Source organism: Oncorhynchus mykiss, chromosome 25 (genome assembly GCF_057628025.1).
Source record: "Oncorhynchus mykiss isolate SJ-2025 chromosome 25, ASM5762802v1, whole genome shotgun sequence".
Lineage (NCBI taxonomy): Eukaryota > Metazoa > Chordata > Actinopteri > Salmoniformes > Salmonidae > Oncorhynchus > Oncorhynchus mykiss.
Genome location: NC_143046.1, coordinates 4,980,001 through 5,004,620, shown reverse-complemented (window position 1 = coordinate 5,004,620; position 24,620 = coordinate 4,980,001). Strand labels below are relative to the sequence as shown.

The 24,620-nt window shown below is 45.6% G+C and overlaps 1 protein-coding gene across 7 annotated transcripts in view; it reads right to left on the bottom strand.

Annotated features, from left to right (window-relative positions):
* Positions 1-19,325: 19,325 nt before the first annotated feature.
* Positions 19,326-24,620, bottom strand: part of LOC110504468 (catenin (cadherin-associated protein), alpha 1) — a 224,062-nt gene continuing 218,767 nt past the window's right edge. For 4 of the 7 annotated variants that reach the window (XM_090220082.1, XM_090220079.1, XM_090220081.1 and 1 more), the window contains exons 19-21: positions 21,705-21,734; positions 20,933-21,145; positions 19,326-20,379 (exon numbers count right to left, since the gene is read on the bottom strand). In XM_090220082.1, the coding sequence (XP_090076208.1) occupies positions 20,302-20,379; positions 20,933-21,145; positions 21,705-21,734 (321 nt within the window). In that variant the 3' untranslated portion in view covers positions 19,326-20,301. The remainder of the gene's footprint in view (positions 20,380-20,932; positions 21,146-21,704; positions 21,735-24,620) is intronic. The other 3 variants (XM_090220085.1, XM_090220083.1, XM_090220080.1) reach the window with 1 other exon arrangement.

Below are 24,620 nucleotides of genomic sequence, written 5' to 3'. Positions count from 1 at the left end.
AATTACACAAGTCAGAAAGAGATAAAATTAATCACTTGCCTTTGATGATCTTCATATGGTTGCACTCAGAAGAAAATCATTTACTCAATAAATGTTCCTTTTGTTCGATAAAGTCTCTTTATATCCAAAAATCTCTGTTTTGTTTGCGTGTTTTCTTCAGTAATCCACAGGCTCAAACGCAGTCACAACAGGCAGACAAAAAATCCAAATAGTATCTGTAAAGTTCGTAGAAACATTTCAAACGATGTTCATAATCAATCCTCAGGTTGTTTTTAGCTTAAATAATGGAATATATTTCAACCGGACAATAACTTTGTCAATACAAAAGGGAAACAAGAAAGGCACTCTCGGTCGTGCACATGAAAAAGCTCTGACATGGCAGGGTCCACTCATTCAGACTCCTCTTACTCCCTAATTTTTCAGAATACAAGCCTGAAACAATTTCTAAAGACTGTTGACATCTAGTGGAAGGCATAGGAACTGTAATTTGAGTCCTAAATCAATGGATACTGTAATGGCATTGAATAGAAAACTACAACAAAAAAGATCCTATTCCTGAATGGATTTCTCAAGTTTTCACCTGCCAAATCAGTTCTGTTATACTCACAGACACTAATTTTTAACAGTTTTGGAAACTTTAGAGTGTTTTCTATCCAAATCTACCGATTATATGCATATCCCATCTTCAGGGCCTGAGTAGAAGGCAGTTTAATTTGGGCACGCTTTTCATCCAAAATTCCAAATGCTGCCCCCTACCCTAGAGAAGATAACAGACAGGATGGCCAGCCACCGACAGTCTCTCAGTAGTTAACAGACAGGATGGCCAGCTACAGACAGTCTCTCAGTACTCTCAAATGGCACCCTGTTCCCTATATAGTGGACTACTCTAGACCAGGGCCCTGTTCCCTATATAGTGGACTACTCTAGACCAGGGCCCTGTTCTCTATATAGTGGACTACTCTAGACCAGGGCCCTGTTCCCTATATAGTGGACTACTCTAGACCAGGGCCCTATTCCCTATATAGTGGACTACTCTGGGCCCTTTGTAAAGAATAGGGTACCACGAGACATATCACAGATCGTTCCTACAGGCTGAGCGACGAGAAGGGATTAAAGTTTAGCTTAACGAGATAAACGCAGAGGAAGATTGAAAAGGTCAATACCAACAGCACTAATTACTGTTCTACCAAAAGCAGCTGAGTGTAATGTTTCATTGAACATGATACATACAGGTAACTGACCAAACAACAGAAACAGTAAATGAGAGATACAAAGTATATTGAAAGCAGGTGCTTCTAAAACAGGTGTGGTTCATGAGTAAATTAATCAATTAACATCATGCTTGGTGTCATGTATTAAAAATACTGGGCAGGTCATTATTTTGGCTACCATGGCTATCCCATAGGATGACAATTCCCCCATCCACAGAGCACAAGTGGTCCCTGAATGGTTTGATGAGCATGAAAACAATGTGAACCATATGCCATGGCTGTCTCAGTCACCAGATCTCAACCTAAATGAACACTTCTGGAGTGGAGTTTCTAGAGAGGCGCCTGAGACAGCGTTTTCCACCACCATCAACAAAACACCAAATGATGGAATTTCTCGTGGAAGAACGGTGTCACATCCCTCCAATAGAAGAACGGTGTCTCATCCCTCCAATAGAAGAACGGTGTCACATCCCTCCAATAGAAGAACGGTGTCACATCCCTCCAATAGAAGAACGGTGTCACATCCCTCCAATAGAAGAACGGTGTCACATCCCTCCAAAAGAAGAACGGTGTCACATCCCTCCAATAGAAGAACGGTGTCACATCCCTCCAATAGAGTTCCAGACACTAGTAGAATCTATGTCGAGGTGCATTGAAGCTGCTCTGGCTCATAGTGGCCCACGCCCTACTAAGACACTAGTAGAATCTATGTCGAGGTGCATTGAAGCTGTTCTGGCTCGTAGTGGCCCAACGCCCTACTAAGACACTAGTAGAATCTATGTCGAGGCGCATTGAAGCTGTTCTGGCTCGTAGTGGCCCAACGCCCTACTAAGACACTAGTAGAATCTATGTCGAGGTGCATTGAAGCTGTTCTGGCTCGTAGTGGCCCAACGCCCTACTAAGACACTAGTAGAATCTATGTCGAGGTGCATTGAAGCTGTTCTGGCTCGTAGTGGCCCAACGCCCTACTAAGACACTAGTAGAATCTATGTTGAGGTACACTGAAGCTGTTCTGGCTCGTAGTGGCCCAACGCCCTACTAAGACACTTTATGTTGGGGTTTCCTTTATTTTGCCAGTTGCCTGTTATTGTAGTTGCATGTAGGGTTAGCAGACCACCATAAGGCTGACAGACTGGAACTGTCGATTGACCCCGCGTCTTCATTCACTTCTATCGACAGCCCTGCAGCAGACACACCGTGGTCTAGTACTAGAGCTGCTGTAGGTATCTTACTACAGAATCAGCCTGACTAACGAACGCATTTATATCGAGACACAGGAGTGACCCAACTTATGGGATTATATAACTTACAGCTCACACACACAGACTGCTGGATAGAATGCAATTCTGTTTGAAGAGGACAGTTTGTTCAACAAGCCTTGTGTTGACTTGTAATGAACATAGAGGGAGATGACTAGGTCATAACCATGACACAGTCTGAATACTGTGGATGTTAAATAAAGAATTTGTGGAAGACACAGAAATAAAACAAATGGTGAAGGAGAGAGAAAGTGATGTGAGCTGATTTGTTCCTTTTTAGTTTGATATTCTGAAAGCAGCATTCACCCCCCCCCCCCCCCCCCCCCCATCAGCATCTCAGCCTCTTAAACCAGTTCAGTGATGTGAAAAAAAAACAGCATCACTGACACTTTGGAAGACAGAGATGAATGTGAAAAACTAAACAGCAAATGACAATCCTTTTGACTTCCTGTCTCGGCTTTTCATGTTCTACCGCAGAGCTTTGAGAGATCCCTATGCAGTAATACTGTGGATCACTGGACCCCTCCAATGGCAACCTGTTCCTGATACAGAGTTTTACTGTTGACCAGGGCCCTTAGCGGAATAGGGTGCCATTTGGGATGCACTTTGTAAGTTTATGCACATACAAGTCTGGAATGAAGCATCAAGTGTATCTCATGATGTCTTAAGTGTGTAGATAATAGTAGTATCACCGAATACAAAATGAGTGTCACTCTTAAAGACCTTGAATACTCAAGAAGAAAACAAGAAAGTAAAAAATAGATTTTGGTTTTGTTAAAGCTACATTTTTTGAGAAGCATTGGACTTCTTTCTAACAATATAGACTGGTTTAATGGACTAATAGTTATTTAGCTGACAGAACTGTATTTAACACAATGTAAACTAGTTTAACCTGTCTAGGACTTGGGTTCTCTCCAACAGCCAATGAAATTGCAGGGTGCCAAATACAAATCAACAGAAATATCATAAAACAAATTTCTGAAACATACAAGTATTAGGCACCATTTTAACGATACAATTCTCGTTAATCCAGCCACAGTGTGATTTCAAAAATGCTTTACAGCGAAAGCTCCACCAACGATTATGTTAGGTCACCACCAACTCACAGAAAACCCCAGCCATTTTTCCAGCCAAAGAGAGGAGTCACAAAAAGCACAAATAGAGATAAAATGAATCACTAACCTTTGATGATCTTCATCAGATGACACTCATAGGACTTCATGTTACACAATACACGTATGTTTTGTTCGGTAAAGTTCCAATTTATATCCAAAAATCTTATTTTTGTGTTATGTTCAGTAGTTCCAAAACATGCAGTGATATTGCAGAGAGCCACATTAATTCACAGAAATACTCATTATAAATGTTGATGAAAATGTAAGTGTTATGCATGGAACTTTAGATACACTTCTCCTCAATGCAACTGCTGTGTCAGATTTTTTTTTTTTATTACAGAAAGAGCATAATCTGAGAACAGCACTCAGAGCCCAAACCAGCCCAAATAAATATCTGCCATGTTGCGCAGTCAACATTAGTCATAAATAGCATTATAAATATTCACTTACCTTTGATGATCTTCATCAGAATGCACTCCCAGGAATTGCACTTCCACAATAAATGCTTGTTTTGTTCGATAATGTCCATCATTTATCTCAATTTCTGTCCAAATATCTTCTTTTGTTAGGGTGTTTGGTAAACAAATCCAAAAGCGCGTTTAGGTCCAGTCGGACGAAAAGTTAAAAAAGTTATATTACAGGTCGAAGAAACTTGTCAAACTAAGTACAGAATCAATCTTTAGGATGTTTTTATCATAAATGTTCAATAATGTTCCAACCGGAGAATTCCATTGTCTGTAGAAAAGCAATGGAACGAGAGATACCTCTCATATGAAATGCGCGTGACTGAGAACGAGGCTGCTGGCAGACCCCTTAGTCAAACAGCTTCCATCCAGCCCCCCTTCACAGTAGAAGCCTGAAACAACGTTCTAAAGACTGTTGGCATCTAGTGGAAGCCTTAGGAAGTGCAACATAACCCATATCCCACTGTATCTTCAATAGGGGCTGAGTTGAAAAACTACAAACCTCAGATTTCCCACTTCCTGTTTGGATTTTTTCTCCAGGTTTTCACCTGCCATATGAGTTCTGTTATACTCACAGACATCATTCAAACAGTTTTAGAAACTTAAGAGTGTTTTCTATCCAATACTAATAATACTATGCATATATTAGCATCTGGTACTGAGTAGGAGGCAGTTCACTCTGGGCACCCTATTCATCCAAAAGTGAAAATGCTATTAATGGACTATTAATGGACTAATAGTTATTTAGCTGACAGAACTGGGCCCACCTGGATGGTTAGGTTCAGGGCTGAAACAGCAACATGTGTTTGTGTGGGTGGCTTTCTGACTGTGGACGTCATTTTTCCCCCCTCAGCCTCTCTCTCTTAGTCCGTCCCAAATGGCCCCCTATTCCCAACACAGTGCACTACTTTTGACCAAAGCTCTATGGGAAACACTCTAGGCCCTGGTCAAAAGTAGTGCACTACGCAGGGAATAGGTTGCCATCAGGGCCAGCAGTCTTGCTGGCTTTCTCTTCATAGTGATAATGGAACACACACTACAATCACTTAAAGTACTCTGCCACACCAATCTATATATGGACTTTAAAAGCTTCTGTCGAAGAGCTGCTCATTTTTATTGTTGCTCATTACACACACACACACACACACACACACACACACACACACACACACACACACGCGCCTGATTGAATGACTATTAGCCAAACAATGTTATTTTCATGCTACCCAGCAAATAGACCATATTAATATACATGTACATTATACATGTGGCCTGATAAGGTTCATGAAATCAATAACTTGCTAACATCAGATAACATTAATATATTAGCCATTTCTGAGACTCGATTACATACTTCATTTGATGATACAGCAGTAGCAATACAGGGATATAACATCTATAGAACAGACAGAAATGCCTATGGGGGAGATGGCCAAGCCTATTGTTAACACAGGGGCCAAGCCTATTGTTAACAAAGGGATCAGGGCGGGGCCTATTGTTAACACAGGGGTCAGGGCGGGGCCTATTGTTAACACAGGGGATCAGGGCGGGGCCTATTGTTAACACAGGGGATCAGGGTGGGGCCTATTGTTAACACAGAAGCCAAGCCTATTGTTAACACAGGGGCCAAGCCTATTGTTAACACAGGGGCCAAGCCTATTGTTAACACAGGGGCCAAGCCTATTGTTAACACAGGGGCCAAGCCTATTGTTAACACAGGGGCCAAGCCTATTGTTAACACAGGTCTCCTGCCAAGACACCCCTCCCCCCAACCCACACAAAATAATGGGAACCTTCTAGAAAAACTCTTGGTTAAACTGTCAGGCAGCATTTTGATCACACTTCATTCAAGCATAAGAGGCCAACATACCACGGTTGACTGAGGGACACAGAACAACACGGTTGACTGAGGGACACAGAACAACACGGTTGACTGAATGACAAAGAACAACACGGTTGACTGAGGGACACAGAACAACACGGTTGACTGAATGACAGAGAACAACACGGTTGACTGAGGGACACAGAGAACAACACGGTTGACTGAATGACAGAGAACAACACGGTTGACTGAGGGACACAGAACAACACGGTTGACTGAGAGACACAGAGAACAACACGGTTGACTGAATGACACAGAGAACCACACGGTTGACTGAATGACAGAACCACACGGTTGACTGAATGACACAGAGAACCACACGGTTGACTGAGGGACACAGAACAACACGGTTGACTGAGAGACACAGAGAACCACACGGTTGACTGAATGACAGAGAACCACGCGGTTGACTGAGGGACACAGAACAACACGGTTGACTGAGGGACACAGAACAACACGGTTGACTGAGGGACACAGAACAACACGGTTGACTGAGGGACACAGAACAACACGGTTGACTGAGGGACACAGAACAACACGGTTGACTGAGAGACACAGAGAACAACACGGTTGACTGAGAGACACAGAGAACAACACGGTTGACTGAGAGACACAGAGAACAACACGGTTGACTGAATGACAGAGAACGACACGGTTGACTGAATGACACAGAGAACCACACGGTTGACTGAATGACACAGAGAACCACACGGTTGACTGAATGACACAGAGAACCACACGGTTGACTGAATGACACAGAGAACCACACGGTTGACTGAATGACAGAGAACCACACGGTTGACTGAATGACACAGAGAACCACACGGTTGACTGACTGACACAGAGAACCACACGGTTGACTGAGGGACACAGAACAACACGGTTGGCTGAGAGACACAGAGAACAACACGGTTGACTGAGAGACACAGAGAACAACACGGTTGACTGAGAGACACAGAGAACAGCACGGTTGACTGAATGACAGAGAACCACACAGTTGACTGAATGACACAGAGAACCACACGGTTGACTGAATGACACAGAGAACCACACGGTTGACTGAATGACAGAGAACCACACGTTTGACTGAATGACACAGAGAACCACACGGTTGACTGAATGACAGAGACCCACACGGTTGACTGACTGACACAGAGAACCACACGGTTGACTGAGGGACACAGAACAACACGGTTGACTGAGAGACACAGAGAACAACACGGTTGACTGAATGACAGAGAACAACACGGGTGACTGAGGGACACAGAGAACAACACGGTTGACTGTTCACAGAACAGAATGTCTGACCATATGACCTTCTCCCAATCTTCTTCTGGATCATCCAAATGCTCTCTAGCAAACTTCAGACGGGCCTGGACATGTACTGGTTTAAGCAGGGGGACACGTCTGGCACTGCAGGATTTGAGTCCCTGGCGGCATAGTGTGTTACTGATGGTAGGCTTTGTTACTTTGGTCCCAGCTCTCTGCAGGTCATTCACTAGGTCCCCCCGTGTGGTTCTGGGATTTTTGCTCACCGTTCTTGTGATCATTTTGACCCCACGGGGTGAGATCTTGCGTGGAGCCCCAGATCGAGGGAGATTATCAGTGGTCTTGTATGTCTTCCATTTCCTAATAATTGCTCCCAGTTGATTTCTTCAAACCAAGCTGCTTACCTATTGCAGATTCAGTCTTCACAGCCTGGTGCAGGTCTACAATTTTGTTTCTGGTGTCCTTTGACAGCTCTTTGGTCTTGGCCATAGTGGAGTTTGGAACGTGACTGTTTGAGGTTGTGGACAGGTGTCATTTATACTGATAACAAGTTCAAACAGGTGCCATTAATACAGGTAACGAGTGGAGGACAGAGGAGCCTCTTAAAGAATAAGTTACAGGTCTGTGAGAGCCAGAAATCTTGCTTGTTTGTAGGTGACCAAATACTTATTTTCCACCATAATTTGCAAATAAATTCATTAAAAATCCTACAATGCGATTTTCTGGATTGTCTGTCATAGTTGACGTGCACCTATGATGAAAATTACAGGCCTCTCTCAACTTTTTAAGTGGGAGAACTTGCACAATTGGTGGCTGACTAAATACTTTTTTTTTGCCCCAATGTGTGTAGTGCACTACTTTTGACCAGGGTCCATAGAGGATAGTGTATCTAGATGTTCTCTTGACTATATTCGCCAGAAAAGGTACATGCAGTACTCTACCGATCAAGAATGAGATCTTTCACCTTTTTCTACTGTCACCTAGCGAGAGCAGAAAGACAGACAGACAAAGAGAGACAGAGGGGAGAGAGACAGAGAGAGACAGATAGGAGAGAGACAGAGAGAGACAGAGAGAGAGACAGAGAGAGAGACAGACAGAGAGAGAGACAGACAGAGAGAGAGAGAGACAGAGAGAGAGAGAGAGACATAGAGAGAGAGAGAGAGACGTAGAGAGAGAGAGAGAGAGAGACGTAGAGAGAGAGAGAGAGAGACGTAGAGAGAGAGAGAGAGACGTAGAGAGAGAGAGAGAGAGAGAGCGAGAGAGAGAGAGAGAGGAATTCTAACAGTGTTGTTGCCTTGCCTCAGCTGTCAGAGTCAAACAGTATATTTTATAGATGTCGTGTCTACTGTGCTCTTTTGCCCTCAGAGATCATAGTCACCCCGTTCCGCATCTCCTCTCCCGCCTCTCCTCTCCTCTCACCCCTCTCCTCCTCGGCTCATTTCCCTCTGAGACGGGTTTCCTTTTTAAGACGTGAGGATGTCAGGAGAAAGATCAGCGAGAGAAGAGATGAGTAATGAGGATGTCAGGAGAAATGTCAGGAAGAGATGAGATCAGTAATGAGGATGTCAGGAGAAATGTCAGGAAGAGAAGAGATGAGTAATGAGGATGTCAGGAGAAATGTCAGGAAGAGATTAGATCAGTAATGAGGATGTCAGGAGAAAGATCAGGAAGAGATTAGATCAGTAATGAGGATGTCAGGAGAAATGTCAGGAAGAGAAGAGATGAGTAATGAGGATGTCAGGAGAAAGATCAGGCAGAGATGAGATCAGTAATGTGTCAGAAAGAGGGAGGGAGAGGGGCGAGCGGAGGGAGGGAGAGGGGCGAGCGGAGGGAGGGAGAGGGGCGAGCGGTGGGAGGGAGAGGGGCGAGCGGTGGGAGGGAGAGGGGCGAGCGGAGGGAGGGAGAGGGGCGAGCGGAGGGAGGGAGAGAGGCGAGCGGAGGGAGGGAGAGGGGCGAGCGGAGGGGGGGAGAGGGGCGAGCGGAGGGAGGGAGAGGGGCGAGCGGAAGGAGGGAGAGGGGCGAGCGGAAGGAGGGAGAGGGGCGAGCGGAGGGAGGGAGGGAGGGAGGGAGAGGGGCGAGCGGAGGGAGGGAGGGAGAGGGGCGAGCGGAGGGAGGGAGAGGGGCGAGCGGAGGGAGGGAGAGGGAAGAGCGGAGGGAGGGAGAGGGGCGAGCAGAGGGAGGGAGAGGGGCGAGCAGAGGGAGGGAGAGGGGCGAGCAGAGGGAGAGAGAGGGGCGAGCAGAGAGAGGGAGAGGGGCGAGCAGAGGGAGGGAGAGGGGCGAGCAGAGGGAGGGAGAGGGGCGAGCAGAGGGAGGGACAGGGGCGGAGAGGGGGGACAGAGAGAAAGGGGGAGGGTAAGGGTTAGTTATGAGAGAAAGTAGATACTGAAAGAGAATGAAGAGAAACAGTTGAGCAGCACAGCTCCATTTCAGTGTATATAAGGAGCCATCTGAGCGCTAGGACATCGCAGTGGGGACTGGTTCATTTAATAGCCTGTTAGTGGTGTAGGTTCACTGCCCCATAAAGAACACTGTAACCCTTTAATTCATGTGTTTGCCCAGTGGGGGAAACAAACAACTCCCCATATGGCAGACTAATCCATATAGCTCTACTTTAGACCAGGGCCCACGGTGCCAGGGTGAGTTACCCCACCCACGGTGCCAGGGTGAGTTACGCCACCCACGGTGCCAGGGTGAGTTACCCCACCCACGGTGAGTTACCCCACCCACGGTGCCAGGGTGAGTTACCCCACCCACGGTGCCAGGGTGAGTTACCCCACCCACGGTGCCAGGGTGAGTTACCCCACCCACGGTGCCAGGGTGAGTTACCCACCCACGGTGCCAGGGTGAGTTACCCACCCACGGTGCCAGGGTGAGTTACCCACCCACGTTGCCAGGGTGAGTTACCCATAATGCTAGGGTGAGTTACCCACCCACGGTGCCAGGGTGAGTTACCCACGGTGCCAGGGTGAGTTACCCACACTGCTAGTGTTAGTTACCCATAGGGTTAGTGTTAGTTACCCATAGGGTTAGTGTTAGTTACCCATAGGGTTAGGGCTAGTTACCCATAGGGTTAGTGTTAGTTACCCATAGGGTTAGTGTTAGTTACCCATAGGGTTAGGGCTAGTTACCCATAGGGTTAGGGCTAGTTACCCATAGGGTTAGGGCTAGTTACCCATAGGGCTAGGGCTAGTTACCCATAGGGCTAGGGACCCATAGGGCTAGTTATCCATAGTGTTCTGGGCCCGGTTTCCCAAAAGCATCTTCAGTCTAAGTTCATCGTAAAAATCTTTGTGGGAGCATCGTTAACATGTCCAAGTCGTTTCCTAAAACAGTTAAACATTGGACTTGAAAGCGCTGCCTCAGACCACATGTAGAACAGCGTCATTTGCCCTCCAGCATCATTTTTATACACAGAAGCTGTCTGCTAAAACATACACAATCACATGGCTTATCCTTCCTTCTCTGTGACCACTGAGCATCTCAGCACAAAGAGGACTACAAACACAAAGACGTCTCTGCAATTGATACAAAACAAGCAACATATATATATATATATATATATATATATATATATATATATAAAAAAACGCTTAAAATGAAAACCCGAGACGACTACGTTAAAATATAAGCAAATAAACAGTATTTCAGTCCTATTGAAATGCATTTCATGTTCAATCTCTTCAGTTCTATTTTTGCTACTTGGTAGGCCTACTGTCTAATTTATCTCAATATATTTCATGGTGTAGCCCAACGTGCGTAATGTGTCAAATCGGTGACTATGTGCATTATTGGCCAAACATAAGAATAAGCCGTAGGAGGTAATCTCTCTCTGGGAGCTGATCCGTAGTCAGTATTGTGACAATCATGTTAACTAAGGAAATCTTTTAGTGGAGGAAGGTGAACCAGCGGTATGGAGACACGCTCCAACGACCGCTCGCTCTGCACGGTGCTTCAGGAAACACGCTACATCTTCAGGCCGTTGTAGGAAAGACGCATCGTTAAAACACTCGCAAACCTAAACCATCGCTATTGGGAAACCGGCCCTAGCCCTATGGACACTAGTGCACTATATAGGGAATAGGGTGCCATAGGGCTCTCGTCTAAAGTAGTGCACTATATAGGGAATAGGGTGCCATAGGGCTCTCAGGTCTAAAGTAGTGCACTATATAGGGAATAGGGTGCCATAGGGCTCTCAGGTCTAAAGTTGTGCACTATATAGGGAATAGGGCCCTGGTCTAAAGTAGTGCACTATGTAGGGAATAGGACCCTGGTCTAAAGTAGTGCACTACATAGGGAATAGGGCCCTGGTCTAAAGTAGTGCACTATATAGGAAATAGGGCCCTGGTCTAAAGTAGTGCACTATATAGGGAATAGGACCCTGGTCTAAAGTAGTGCACTACATAGGGAATAGGACCCTGGTCTAAAGTAGTGCACTATATAGGGAATAGGGCTCTGGTCTACAGTAGTGCACTATATAGGGAATAGGGCCCTGGTCTAAAGTAGTGCACTATATAGGGAATAGGGCCCTGGTCTAAAGTAGTGCACTATATAGGGAATAGGGCCCTGGTCTAAAGTAGTGCACTATATAGGGAATAGGGTGCCATTTGAGGCGAATTTCTCATGCTGCACAGCATCCAGTACAGCAGACGGACTTGTCATGTTATCAGGAATCACCTACAGCCAATATATTGAACACAACTTCCTTTTTAGGATAGGAAAGAAAAGTGAATGCCTTAACAAGCCTGAAGTGATGAGTGTTGCTAGATATACTGAAGAGAATCCTGACTATTACAACAGCCTGAAGTGATTCACTGACATTTTCAACTTCTCCCTGTCTGAGTCTGTAATACCTACATGTTTCAAGCAGACCACCATAGTCCCTGTGCCCAAGAACACTACGGTAACTTGCCTAAATGATTACCGACCCGTAGCCATGAAATGCTTTGAAAGGCTGGTCATGGCTCACATCACCATTTTCCCAGAAACCCTAGACCCACTCCAATTCCCATACCGCCCCAACAGATCCACAGACGACGCAATCTCAATCGCACTCCACACTCTCCTTTCCCACCTGGACAAGAGGAACACCTGTGTGAGAATTCAATTCATTGACTACAGCTCAGTGTTCAACACCACAGTTCCCTCAAAGCTCATCACTAAGGTAAGGCGCCTGGGACTAAACCCCTCCCTCTGCAACTGGATCCTGGACTTCCTGACAGGTGCAGTAGAATAGAAAACAGTATATACATATGAAATGAATCAAACCGTATGTAAACATTATTAAAGTGACCGGTGATTCCATGTCTATGTATATAGGGCAGCAGGTGGTAAGGGTAGGCACACAAGGGGTAACAGATGACCGAAAGGCTCCTGAACAGCTTCTACCTCCAAGCCATACAATTGCAGAAGAATTCATCAAAATGGCCACCCGGACTATTTACATTGACCCCCCCCTTTGTTTTTACACTGCTGATACTCGCTGTTTATTATCGATGCAAAGTCACTTCACCACTACCTACATGTACAAATGACCTCAACTAACCTGTACCCCCCACACGCTGACTCGGTACCGGTGCCCCCTGTATCTAGCCTCCACATTGACTCTGTACCGGTACCCCCCCTGTATATAGCCTCCACATTGACTCTGTACCGGTACCCCCTGTATATAGCCTCCACATTGACTCTGTACCGTAACACCCTGTATTTAGCCTCCATATTGACTCGGTACCGGTACCCCTGTATATAGCCTCCACATTGACTCTGTACCGTAACACCCTGTATATAGCCTCCACATTGACTATGTAATGGTACCTACGGTATATAGCCTCCACATTGACTCGGTACCGGTACCCCCTGTATATAGCCTCCACATTGACTCGGTACCGGTACCCCCTGTATATAGCCTCCACATTGACTCTGTACCGTAACACCCTGTATATAGCCTCCACATTGACTCTGTACCGTAACACCCTGTATATAGCCTCCACATCGACTCTGTACCGTAACACCCTGTATATAGCCTCCACATTGACTCTGTACCGTAACACCCTGTATATAGCCTCCACATTGACTCTGTACCGTAACACCCTGTATATACCCTCCACATTGACTCTGTACCGGTATCCCCTGTAAATAGCCTCCACATTGACTCTGTACTGGTACCCCCTGTATATAGCCTCCACATTGACTCTGTACCAGTATCCCCTGTATATAGCCTCCACATTGACTCTATACCGTAATACCATGTATATAGTCTCCACATTGACTCTGTACTGGTACCCCCTGTATATAGCCTCCACATTGACTCTGTACCGTAACACCCTGTATATAGCCTCCACATTGACTCTGTACCGTAACACCCTGTATATAGCCTCCACATCGACTCTGTACCGTAACACCCTGTATATAGCCTCCACATTGACTCTGTACCGTAACACCCTGTATATAGCCTCCACATTGACTCTGTACCGGTATCCCCTGTATATAGCCTCCACATTGACTCTGTACTGGTACCCCCTGTATATAGCCTCCACATTGACTCTGTACCAGTATCCCCTGTATATAGCCTCCACATTGACTCTATACCGTAATACCATGTATATAGTCTCCACATTGACTCTGTACTGGTACCCCCTGTATATAGCCTCCACATTGACTCTGTACCGAAACACCCTGTATATACCCTCCACATTGACTCTGTACCGGTACCCCCTGTATATAGCCTCCACATTGACTCTATACCGTAATACCCTGTATATAGCCTCCACATTGACTCTGTACCGTTGGGACTAGTTAACCGTAAGGTTGCAAGATTGAATCTCTGAGCTGAACAAGGTAAAACATCTGTCGTTCTGCCCCTGAACAAGGCAGTTAACCCACTGTTCCCCTGAACAAGGCAGTTAACCCACTGTTCCCCTGAACAAGGCAGTTAACCCACTGTTCCCCTGAACAAGGCAGTTAACCCACTGTTCCCCTGAACAAGGCAGTTAACCCACTGTTCCCCTGAACAAGGCAGTTAACCCACTGTTCCCCTGAACAAGGCAGTTAACCCACTGTTCCCCTGAACAAGGCAGTTAACCCACTGTTCCCCTGAACAAGGCAGTTAACCCACTGTTCCCCTGAACAAGGCAGTTAACCCACTGTTCCCCTGAACAAGGCAGTTAACCCACTGTTCCCCTGAACAAGGCAGTTAACCCACTGTTCCCCTGAACAAGGCAGTTAACCCACTGTTCCCCTGAACAAGGCAGTTAACCCACTGTTCCCCTAAACAAGGCAGTTAACCCACTGTTCCCCTAAACAAGGCAGTTAACCCACTGTTCCCCTAAACAAGGCAGTTAACCCACTGTTCCCCTGAACAAGGCAGTTTACCCACTGTTCCCCTGAACAAGGCAGTTAACCCACTGTTCCCCTGAACAAGGCAGTTAACCCACTGTTCCCCTGAACAAGGCAGTTTACCCAGTGTTCCCCTGAACAAGGCAGTTAACCCAGTGTTCCCCTGAACAAGGCAGTTAACCCAGTGTTCCCCTGAACAAGGCAGATAACCCAGTGTTCCCCTGAACAAGGCAGATAACCCAGTGTTCCCCTGAACAAGGCAGATAACCCAGTGTTCCCCTGAACAAGGCAGTTAACCCAGTGTTCCCCTGAACAAGGCAGTTAACCCAGTGTTCCCCTGAACAAGGCAGTTAACCCAGTGTTCCCCTGAACAAGGCAGTTAACCCACTGTTCCCCTGAACAAGGCAGTTAACCCACTGTTCCCCTGAACAAGGCAGTTAACCCACTGTTCCCCTGAACAAGGCAGTTAACCCACTGTTCCCCTGAACAAGGCAGTTAACCCACTGTTCCCCTGAACAAGGCAGTTAACCCACTGTTCCCCTGAACAAGGCAGTTAACCCACTGTTCCCCTGAACAAGGCAGTTAACCCACTGTTCCCCTGAACAAGGCAGTTAACCCACTGTTCCCCTGAACAAGGCAGTTAACCCACTGTTCCCCTGAACAAGGCAGTTAACCCACTGTTCCCCTGAACAAGGCAGTTAACCCACTGTTCCCCTGAACAAGGCAGTTAACCCACTGTTCCCCTGAACAAGGCAGTTAACCCACTGTTCCCCTGAACAAGGCAGTTAACCCACTGTTCCCCTGAACAGGAAGTTAACCCACTGTTCCCCTGAACAGGAAGTTAACCCACTGTTCCCCTGAACAAGGCAGTTAACCCACTGTTCCCCTGAACAAGGCAGTTAACCCACTGTTCCCCTGAACAAGGCAGTTAACCCACTGTTCCCCTGAACAAGGCAGTTAACCCACTGTTCCCCTGAACAAGGCAGTTAACCCACTGTTCCCCTGAACAAGGCAGTTTACCCACTGTTCCCCTGAACAAGGCAGTTAACCCAGTGTTCCCCTGAACAAGGCAGTTAACCCAGTGTTCCCCTGAACAAGGCAGTTAACCCACTGTTCCCCTGAACAAGGCAGTTAACCCACTGTTCCCCTGAACAAGGCAGTTAACCCACTGTTCCCCTGAACAAGGCAGTTTACCCACTGTTCCCCTGAACAAGGCAGTTTACCCACTGTTCCCCTGAACAAGGCAGTTAACCCAGTGTTCCCCTGAACAAGGCAGTTAACCCAGTGTTCCCCTGAACAAGGCAGTTAACCCAGTGTTCCCCTGAACAAGGCAGTTAACCCACTGTTCCCCTGAACAAGGCAGTTAACCCACTGTTCCCCTGAACAAGGCAGTTAACCCACTGTTCCCCTGAACAAGGCAGTTAACCCACTGTTCCCCTGAACAAGGCAGTTAACCCACTGTTCCCCTGAACAAGGCAGTTAACCCACTGTTCCCCTGAACAAGGCAGTTAACCCACTGTTCCCCTGAACAAGGCAGTTAACCCATTGTCCCCCTGAACAGGCAGTTAACCCACTGTTCCCCTGAACAAGGCAGTTAACCCACTGTTCCCCTGAACAAGGCAGTTAACCCACTGTTCCCCTGAACAAGGCAGTTAACCCATTGTTCCCCTGAACAAGGCAGTTAACCCACTGTTCCCCTGAACAAGGCAGTTAACCCACTGTTCCCCTGAACAAGGCAGTTAACCCACTGTTCCTAGGCCATCATTGAAAATAAGAATGTTTTTAACTGACTTGCCTAGTTAAATAAAGGTGTAAAACATTTAATTTTTTTCAATCGGCGTCCAAAATTACCGATTTCCGATTGTTATGAAAACTTGAAATCGGCCTTAATTAATCGGCCATTCCGAATAATCGGTCGACCTCTAGAATGTAGTGCACTACTTTTTTTTGACCAGAGTCCTATGAGAATGTTACTATAACTCCTAATGCAAGTCCCAAATAATACTATTCCCTGGGGGGGGGGGGGGGGTCCAATGTAGTGCACCATATACAGAATAGGGTGGACTTTGGGAGTCCGCTTTATTCTCTCATCACAAAATGAGAATGTTATGAGAAGAGTCCGTCTAAACCTAACTAAACTAAACTCTAAACTACACAGTCCAAATATCACACCACACAAGCCCAACGTTACGCTCAAAGAACCTAAAACAAAAAATGAATCTGGCCATCTGTCGTAACCCTGCGTGACCTGCCTCTGTTGAGAAACAAGCTGAAGCATCGCAACATGAAGACCCAAAGTGGCCCTGGTTCAAAGAAATAAACCCACTGCACTACCCACCATCCTTGCATACTTTACTGAGCTATTATATGATCCCAAATGGCACCCTATTCCCTACAAAGCACACTATTTTTTTTTAACCTGGGTCCAGTAGTGCAATATAAAGTGAATAGGATGCCATTTGGGATAGGGAGTAGTCTACGCTGATGGAACCACAAGCTAACATCACAGCTAACACTTCCACATTGCCTTCACTGCTTTAACTAATTCATGGAAAAAAAGCTTCTCGCTAGTTCTCTCTTCCTCTCTCTCCTCCCACCTCTCTTCTTCCTCCTTCTCAGGAGCAGAGCTAGGAGGAGGAATAATGATCCGACTATCTGGCTGCTTAGCCACTGGGCTGTGGCCCAAATGACAATCCCTATAAAAGCTCTGCTCAGAAGTAGTGCATATAGGGAAGAGGGTTTAGGGTGGCATTTAAGATGCACAGTGGTCTCATTGAGAGTCAATGGGGCCTGGAAGCCCTGGTGAACGTAACTCTTCAAGCCTCCACAGCCTTGTCAGATCCCCAGACCCTCCACAGCCTTGTCAGATCCCCAGACCCACTCCACAGCCCTGTCTATTCCCCAGACCCCCTCCACAGCCCTGTCTATTCCCCAGACCCTCCACAGCCTTGTCAGATCCCCAGACCCACTCCACAGCCCTGTCTATTCCCCAGACCCCCTCCACAGCCCTGTCTATTCCCCAGACCCCGTCCACAGCCCTGTCTATTCCCCAGACCCCCTCCACAGCCCTGTCTATTCCCCAGACCCCCTCCACAGCCCTGTCTATTCCCCAGACCCCCTCCACAGCCCTGTCTATTCCCCAGACCCTCCACAGCCTTGTCAGATCCCCAGACCCACTCCACAGCCCTGTCTATTCCCCAGACCCCCTCCACAGCCCTGCCTATTCCCCAGACCCCCTCCACAGCCCTGCATATTCCCCAGACCCCCTCCACAGGCCTGACTATTCCCCAGACCCCCTCCACAGCCCTGCCTGATCCCCAGACCCCCTCCACAGCCCTGCCTATTCCCCAGACCCCCTCCACAGCCCTGCCTGATCCCCAGACCCCTCCACAGCCCTGTCTGATCCCCAGACCCCCTCCACAGCCCTGTCTGATCCCCAGACCCCCTCCACAGCCCTGTCTATTCCCCAGACCCCCTCCACAGCCCTGTCTGATCCCCAGACCCCCTCCACGTCCTTGTCTGATCCCCAGACCCCCTCCACAGCCTCACTGTGACCTATCACACAGAGTGTGTATGTCAGCTAATTTAACGAGTCTCACTGACTGTGTGTGTGTGTGTGTGTGTGTGTGTGTGTGTGTAGCCCCCTAGGCTAGTGTTACGTATTAAACCAGAAGGCTGGGAGAGAATGATTCTCTTCACTCTATTAGCTTTGGCTTGCTGCATCCAGTGAGGCACGCAAGACCTCATTCAGATTACTCTTTATAACCTGGTTAACCACAGGGAGAAACAACAAGACATTCAGATTACTGTTTATAACCTGGTTAACCACAGGGAGAAACAACAAGACCTCATTCAGATTACTGTTTATAACCTGGTTAACCACAGGGAGAAACAACAAGACCTCATTCAGATTACTCTTTATAACCTGGTTAACCACAGGGAGAAACAACAAGACATTCAGATTACTGTTTATAACCTGGTTAACCACAGGGGGAAACAACAAGACATTCAGATTACTGTTTATAACCTGGTTAACCACAGGGGGAAACAACAAGACCTCATTCAGATTACTGTTTATAACCTGGTTAACCACAGGGAGAAACAACAAGACATTCAGATTACTGTTTATAACCTGGTTAACCACAGGGGGAAACAACAAGACATTCAGATTACTGTTTATAACCTGGTTAACCACAGGGGGAAACAACAAGACCTCATTCAGATTACTGTTTATAACCTGGTTAACCACAGGGGGAAACAACAAGACATTCAGATTACTGTTTATAACCTGGTTAACCACAGGGGGAAACAACAAGACCTCATTCAGATTACTGTTTATAACCTGGTTAACCACAGGGAGAAACAACAAGACCTCATTCAAATTACTGTTTATAACCTGGTTAACCACAGGGAGAAACAACAAGACCTCATTCAGATTACTGTTTATAACCTGGTTAACCACAGGGAGAAACAACAAGACCTCATTCAGATTACTGTTTATAACCTGGTTAACCACAGGGAGAAACAACAAGACATTCAGATTACTGTTTATAACCTGGTTAACCACAGGGAGAAACAACAGGACCTCATTCAGATTACTGTTTATAACCTGGTTAACCACAGGGAGAAACAACAAGACCTCATTCAGATTACTGTTTATAACCTGGTTAACCACAGGGAGAAACAACAAGACCTCATTCAGATTACTGTTTATAACCTGGTTAACCACAGGGAGAAATAAAACATTTATGACAATTCAGTTTATAATTAAGTATAAAGTGGTAACGACACGATAATATCAAACTTTTATTAGATAAGCAGAGAATACATTGAGAATGAAAAAAAAAAATCAATTTCTCTTTTATTTTATTATTTTTTTAAATCAAAAAAGCTAAAACTAAAACATTTATCAAAAAAAAAACCTCCATGGGGAAAAGATACACATCCAAATGCTCTCCAGTTATTGCTTGAGTCAAGAGTAATAAAGTGATAGAGAGATGTGTTTGCATCGGGTGGAAAGGCCTTATCTGATCATCTGATCTGCACCTACACAATACCGTATCATATCATATACGACACATAGCGGAAATACCATCCCACACCCTCCCCACCACCCACGCAATCATAAAACATGGTAGAAAGACATTGTATAAAATTACACAGGGGATCTCGCGTCACAGGTTGGGGTCAGGGGGTTCAAATAAGAGGGTCAGGGGTCAAAATGATTTGTTTGAAGAGAATTAGATTTTACAGTATCAATGAAATCCACCGTCCCATCTTATACCAACACTGGAATGAAATCAAATTAAATAGAAACTCCCTTTACTTGGTCTAGTTGCTGTCCCCACCCCCCCCACCCACCCACCCTCATCACCTTATTTTCCAGTAGAGAAGTTATACAGTAGGCTAGAGACTTATCAGAATGCAGTTGTTTGAATGAAAAAAAAAAGAGACTAGGTAGAGAAAGAGTGAGCTTAAGGGCCTCTGTGTGTGTGTGTGTGTGTGTGTATAGTGTTCAACCTTAGCGAGCCTGCATAGCAACACCACATCAAACTAGACAGCTGACTAGGCCAGGGAAGGAAATAAGAAATGCATTCAACCCGCCCCGCCCCCCGGAAAAAAAATTGCACCCTTTCTTTTTTGACTAGATTAAAAAAGAAGCTCCAACCGTCGACACATTACAGTTGATCTAGCCAGCTCCATCAGCATCTCAACCTTCTAGCTCCTCCACCTCTCACCACACTGACTGACTGACTGACTGCTCCGTCTCTAGATGCTATCCATGGCTTTGAACTCGCTGAGGGCCTGGACAGGGTTGATGTGTTTCTTGTGGGATGACCTCTTGACCTAAGAGAAGAGACGATAACATTTTATTGTATGTTCTCACAGAAATGTGTCCTGCGTCATTAAATCCAGCAGCATAAACACCCTGTATCTAACTGTTGGTTTTGCCTCTGAAGCTAAGCAGGGTTGGTCCTGGTCAGTCCCTGGATGGGAGACCAGATGCTGCTGGAAGTGGTGCTGGAAGGCCAATAGTAGGCACTCTTTCCTCTGGTCTAAAATAAAATATACCAATGCCCCAGGGCAGTGATTGTGATTGACAATGCCCTGTGTAAGTATTTCAGATGGGACATTAAAACTGGTGTCTTGACTCTCTCTGGTCACTAAAAATCCCATGTCACTTATCGTAAGAGTAGGGGTGTTAACCCCGGTGTCCTGGCTAAATTCCCAATATGGCCCTCATGGTCACTTAATCATCCCCAGCTTCTAATTGGCTCATTCATCCCCTTCTCTCCCCTGCAACTATTTCCCAGGTCGTTGATGAGAATATGTTCTCAGTCAATTTACCTGGGGGGGGGGGGTGACCAGTTTAGTGGAGATTTAACATGATTCTCATTACCTTGTTGTTGGATCCATCTTCCTGTTTCTCTCTCTTGACCAGGGGTTTCTTCTCTGGGGCCTTCATCTTCCAGGAGATAGCAGGCATGTTGAGGGACTGCATGGCCATGGACTTCTGGTACTTAGTGGAGGCCACGTAGCTCGCCTTGACCGTGGACACCACTGTATTCATCAGGTTCTTAGCTGCCTGGATCAGAGACATGGCACTGTCCACCTGGTGGGAGAAGGGAGGGAGGGAGGGGAGAGAGAGAGAGAGAGAGGAGACAAGGTTAGCCAGTGCTTGAGGTAGAAGTTGTCCTCTTAAACCACAGCTCTGGGATCAGATAACCAACTATCTTCCCAGGATAACCTTGGGAACATTATACAGTATAACCATATAGATGCATCCCAAATGACCCCAAGGGGCCCTTGGTGAAAAGTAGTGCACTATTATCGGCATTAGGGTGCCATTTGGGAGCACATTATATCTGACCCCAGATCAGCAGTTAGAGACAACCTGTATTTCCACCTGTAATGTTTCCCACCACCACCCTCACTGATCAGAGGGACACGGGAGTTCATATGATCCTATGTGTCTGGCTTTAGCCAATGTCTCAGGCTACATCCCCAATGGCCTCCTATTCCCTATATAGTGCACTACTTTTGACTAGGGCACATAGGTCAAGAAGGCCTAAGGCTCTGGGGTCAAAAGTAGCGCAACTATAATAGGGCATAGTTTGGTGTTTGGGCTGCAGCCCGAGTGTTACTGTACTGTATCTGAAGGTTGGGAATACCTGGCTCTCTAGGAATGCTTGGGAAACCTCCTGTAAAAGGGAAAAGGGAGAGAGGGAACTTGAACGTTAATAGTTGGAACTGTAGAAGTCAAGTGCAACATGATGGCGCCTCGGGGTAAAGGCTTCAGAGCAGGACAAGGCCGCAGCCGGGTGACTGTTGTACATCCAGCAGATTGACCATGTGGTGAACAGGGTATAACTGAAATGAGTCCAGAGCAGTAGCAGGGTACATATTTTGCCCTCAGAATGGCCTCTTAAATCGGGGAACGGACTCTACAAGGTGCAGAGGCATAAAAATGGCCAACATCCTGAGGTATTCCTTTAAGCCAGTAATTAAACTACTGGGAGAAGGGACGGTATTTTGGGAAACTAGTCTCTTAACAAGAAAACAGGAAAAACTAAAAAAAAGAGAAGGGAAGCCTTTATATAAAATCTGTCCAAAATGACAACCTCATTTTCTATTTAGTGCACTACTTTTTACCAGAGCCCTATGAGCCCCGGTCAAAAAGTAGTGCACTAAGCAGAGAATAGGGTGTCATTTGGGACTTTTATATAATACTGTTATTATTTCTTTCATCTTATTTATTTATTCTGCATCAAACACCGGCTGTAAATCATTAGTTAATGGGAAGCTATTTCCTTGGGTTATTAGGTTTAAATTCAGCTATTCAATGAGGCCAGGAAAGATTAAATGACAGTTTTGCTTTGAAATTGACAAAAGCAACCTGTGGAAAAATTCAGAGCAAATTTTTAACTGAAAAGGAGGATGAAATGTGTGTTTAAAAAAAAAATAAGTACGACTCACTAAAGAGTAAAATACATTTGTTCAGTTTGGTTGGGTTAAGACTTCTCATATCAAGGAAGGAAATCTAGGTGAAAATATTACCTTCGTTATTAAATGTTGAGTTGTTTAAAAAAAAAAAGGTCAGTCTGTCTACTTTAACGCACCGACACAAATGGTACCCTATTCCCTATGTAGTACACTACTTTAGACCAGGGCCCTATTCCCTATGTAGTACACTACTTTAGACCAGGGCCCTATACCCTATATAGTACACTACTTTAGACCAGGGCCCTATTCCCTATGTAATACATTACTTTAGACCAGGACCCTATTCCCTATGTAGTACATTACTTTAGACCAGGGCCCTATTCCCTATGTAGTACATTACTTTAGACCAGGGCCCTATTCCCTATGTAGTACACTACTTTAGACCAGGGCCCTATTCCCTATGTAGTACATTACTTTAGACCAGGGCCCTATTCCCTATGTAGTACATTACTTTAGACCAGGGCCCTATTCCCTATGTAGTACATTACTTTAGACCAGGGCCCTATTCCCTATGTAGTACATTACTTTAGACCAGGGCCCTATTCCCTATGTAGTACACTACTTTAGACCAGGGCCCTATTCCCTATGTAGTACATTACTTTAGACCAGGGCCCTATTCCCTATGTAGTACACTACTTTAGACCACAGGAGTATGGGCTCTGGTCAAAAGAGGGGCACTATATACGAAATAGGGTGCCATTTGGAACATAATCCTAGGTTACTATGAGGTAACAGAATGTAGATGAACCCCTAGGTTACTATGAGGTAACAGAATGTAGATGAACCCCTAGGTTACTATGAGGTAACAGAATGTAGATGAACCCCTCGGTTACTATGAGGTAACAGAATGTAGATGAACCCCTAGGTTACTATGAGGTAACAGAATGTAGATGAACCCCTAGGTTCCTTAGAGGTAACAGAATGTAGATGAACCCCTAGGTTCCTTAGAGGTAACAGAATGTAGATGAACACCTAGGTTACTATGAGGTAACAGAATGTAGATGAACCCCTAGGTTCCTTAGAGGTAACAGAATGTAGATGAACCCCTAGGTTACTATGAGGTAACAGAATGTAGATGAACCCCTAGGTTCCTTAGAGGTAACAGAATGTAGATGAACCGCTAGGTTCCTTAGAGGTTACTAAAAGCTAGACTAATGTAGATGGAAGTTAGATGTTTTGAATTGGAGCACATTAACATGGTAGGTTTTCTAACGTGATAATTATTTTTAAAATGAATGTATCGGTTTCCACTTAATTTACAGTGTTATTTATTGATACTTTTGGTACCAGGTAGTTAGCAATTTGGCCGAATTAATTACAATAATGGGTTTCCCATTTCCCAGGCTAACAAGGCAGATCAAGGCGTTACCCATTTCCCAGGCTAACAAGGCAGATCAGTGGTAGCCATTTCTTATCATTCAGCGTTAATTCTCACACATAGTTCTCTAAAACAGATGGAACAGTGGAGAGAAGAGAAGGCCAGGTGTGAGTCAGAAGAGCCCTGGGTGGGATTTGAACCCATGCCGACTGGTATGCGTGTACCGCGGTCAGCGGCTCTAGAAGCAGGACACAGCATGTAGTGTTAGTAACACAGTGTAAAGCTAGACTACACAGCATGTATAGTGTTAGTAACACAGTATAAAGCTAGACTACACAGCAGGACACAGTATGTATAGTGTTATTAACACAGTATAAAGCTAGACTACACAGCAGGACACATCATGTATAGTGTTAGTAACACAGTATAAAGCTAGACTACACAGCAGGACACATCATGTATAGTGTTATTAACACAGTGTAAAGCTGTGTTATTAACACAGTGTAAAGCTAGACTACACAATAGGACACAGCATGTAGTGTTCGTAACAGTTGGCCACATGTATGTATAGTGTAAGTAAAAATAAATCATTTAAAAAAATGAAAAGCTTCAATGTCTTGGAGTCAATGAGTATTCATCTCCTTTGTTATGACAAGCCGAAATAAGTTCAGGAGTAAAAATGTGCTTAACTCACATAATAAGTTGCATGGACTCACTCTGTGCGCAATAATAGTGTTTAACAACTACTTAATCCGTGTACACCCTA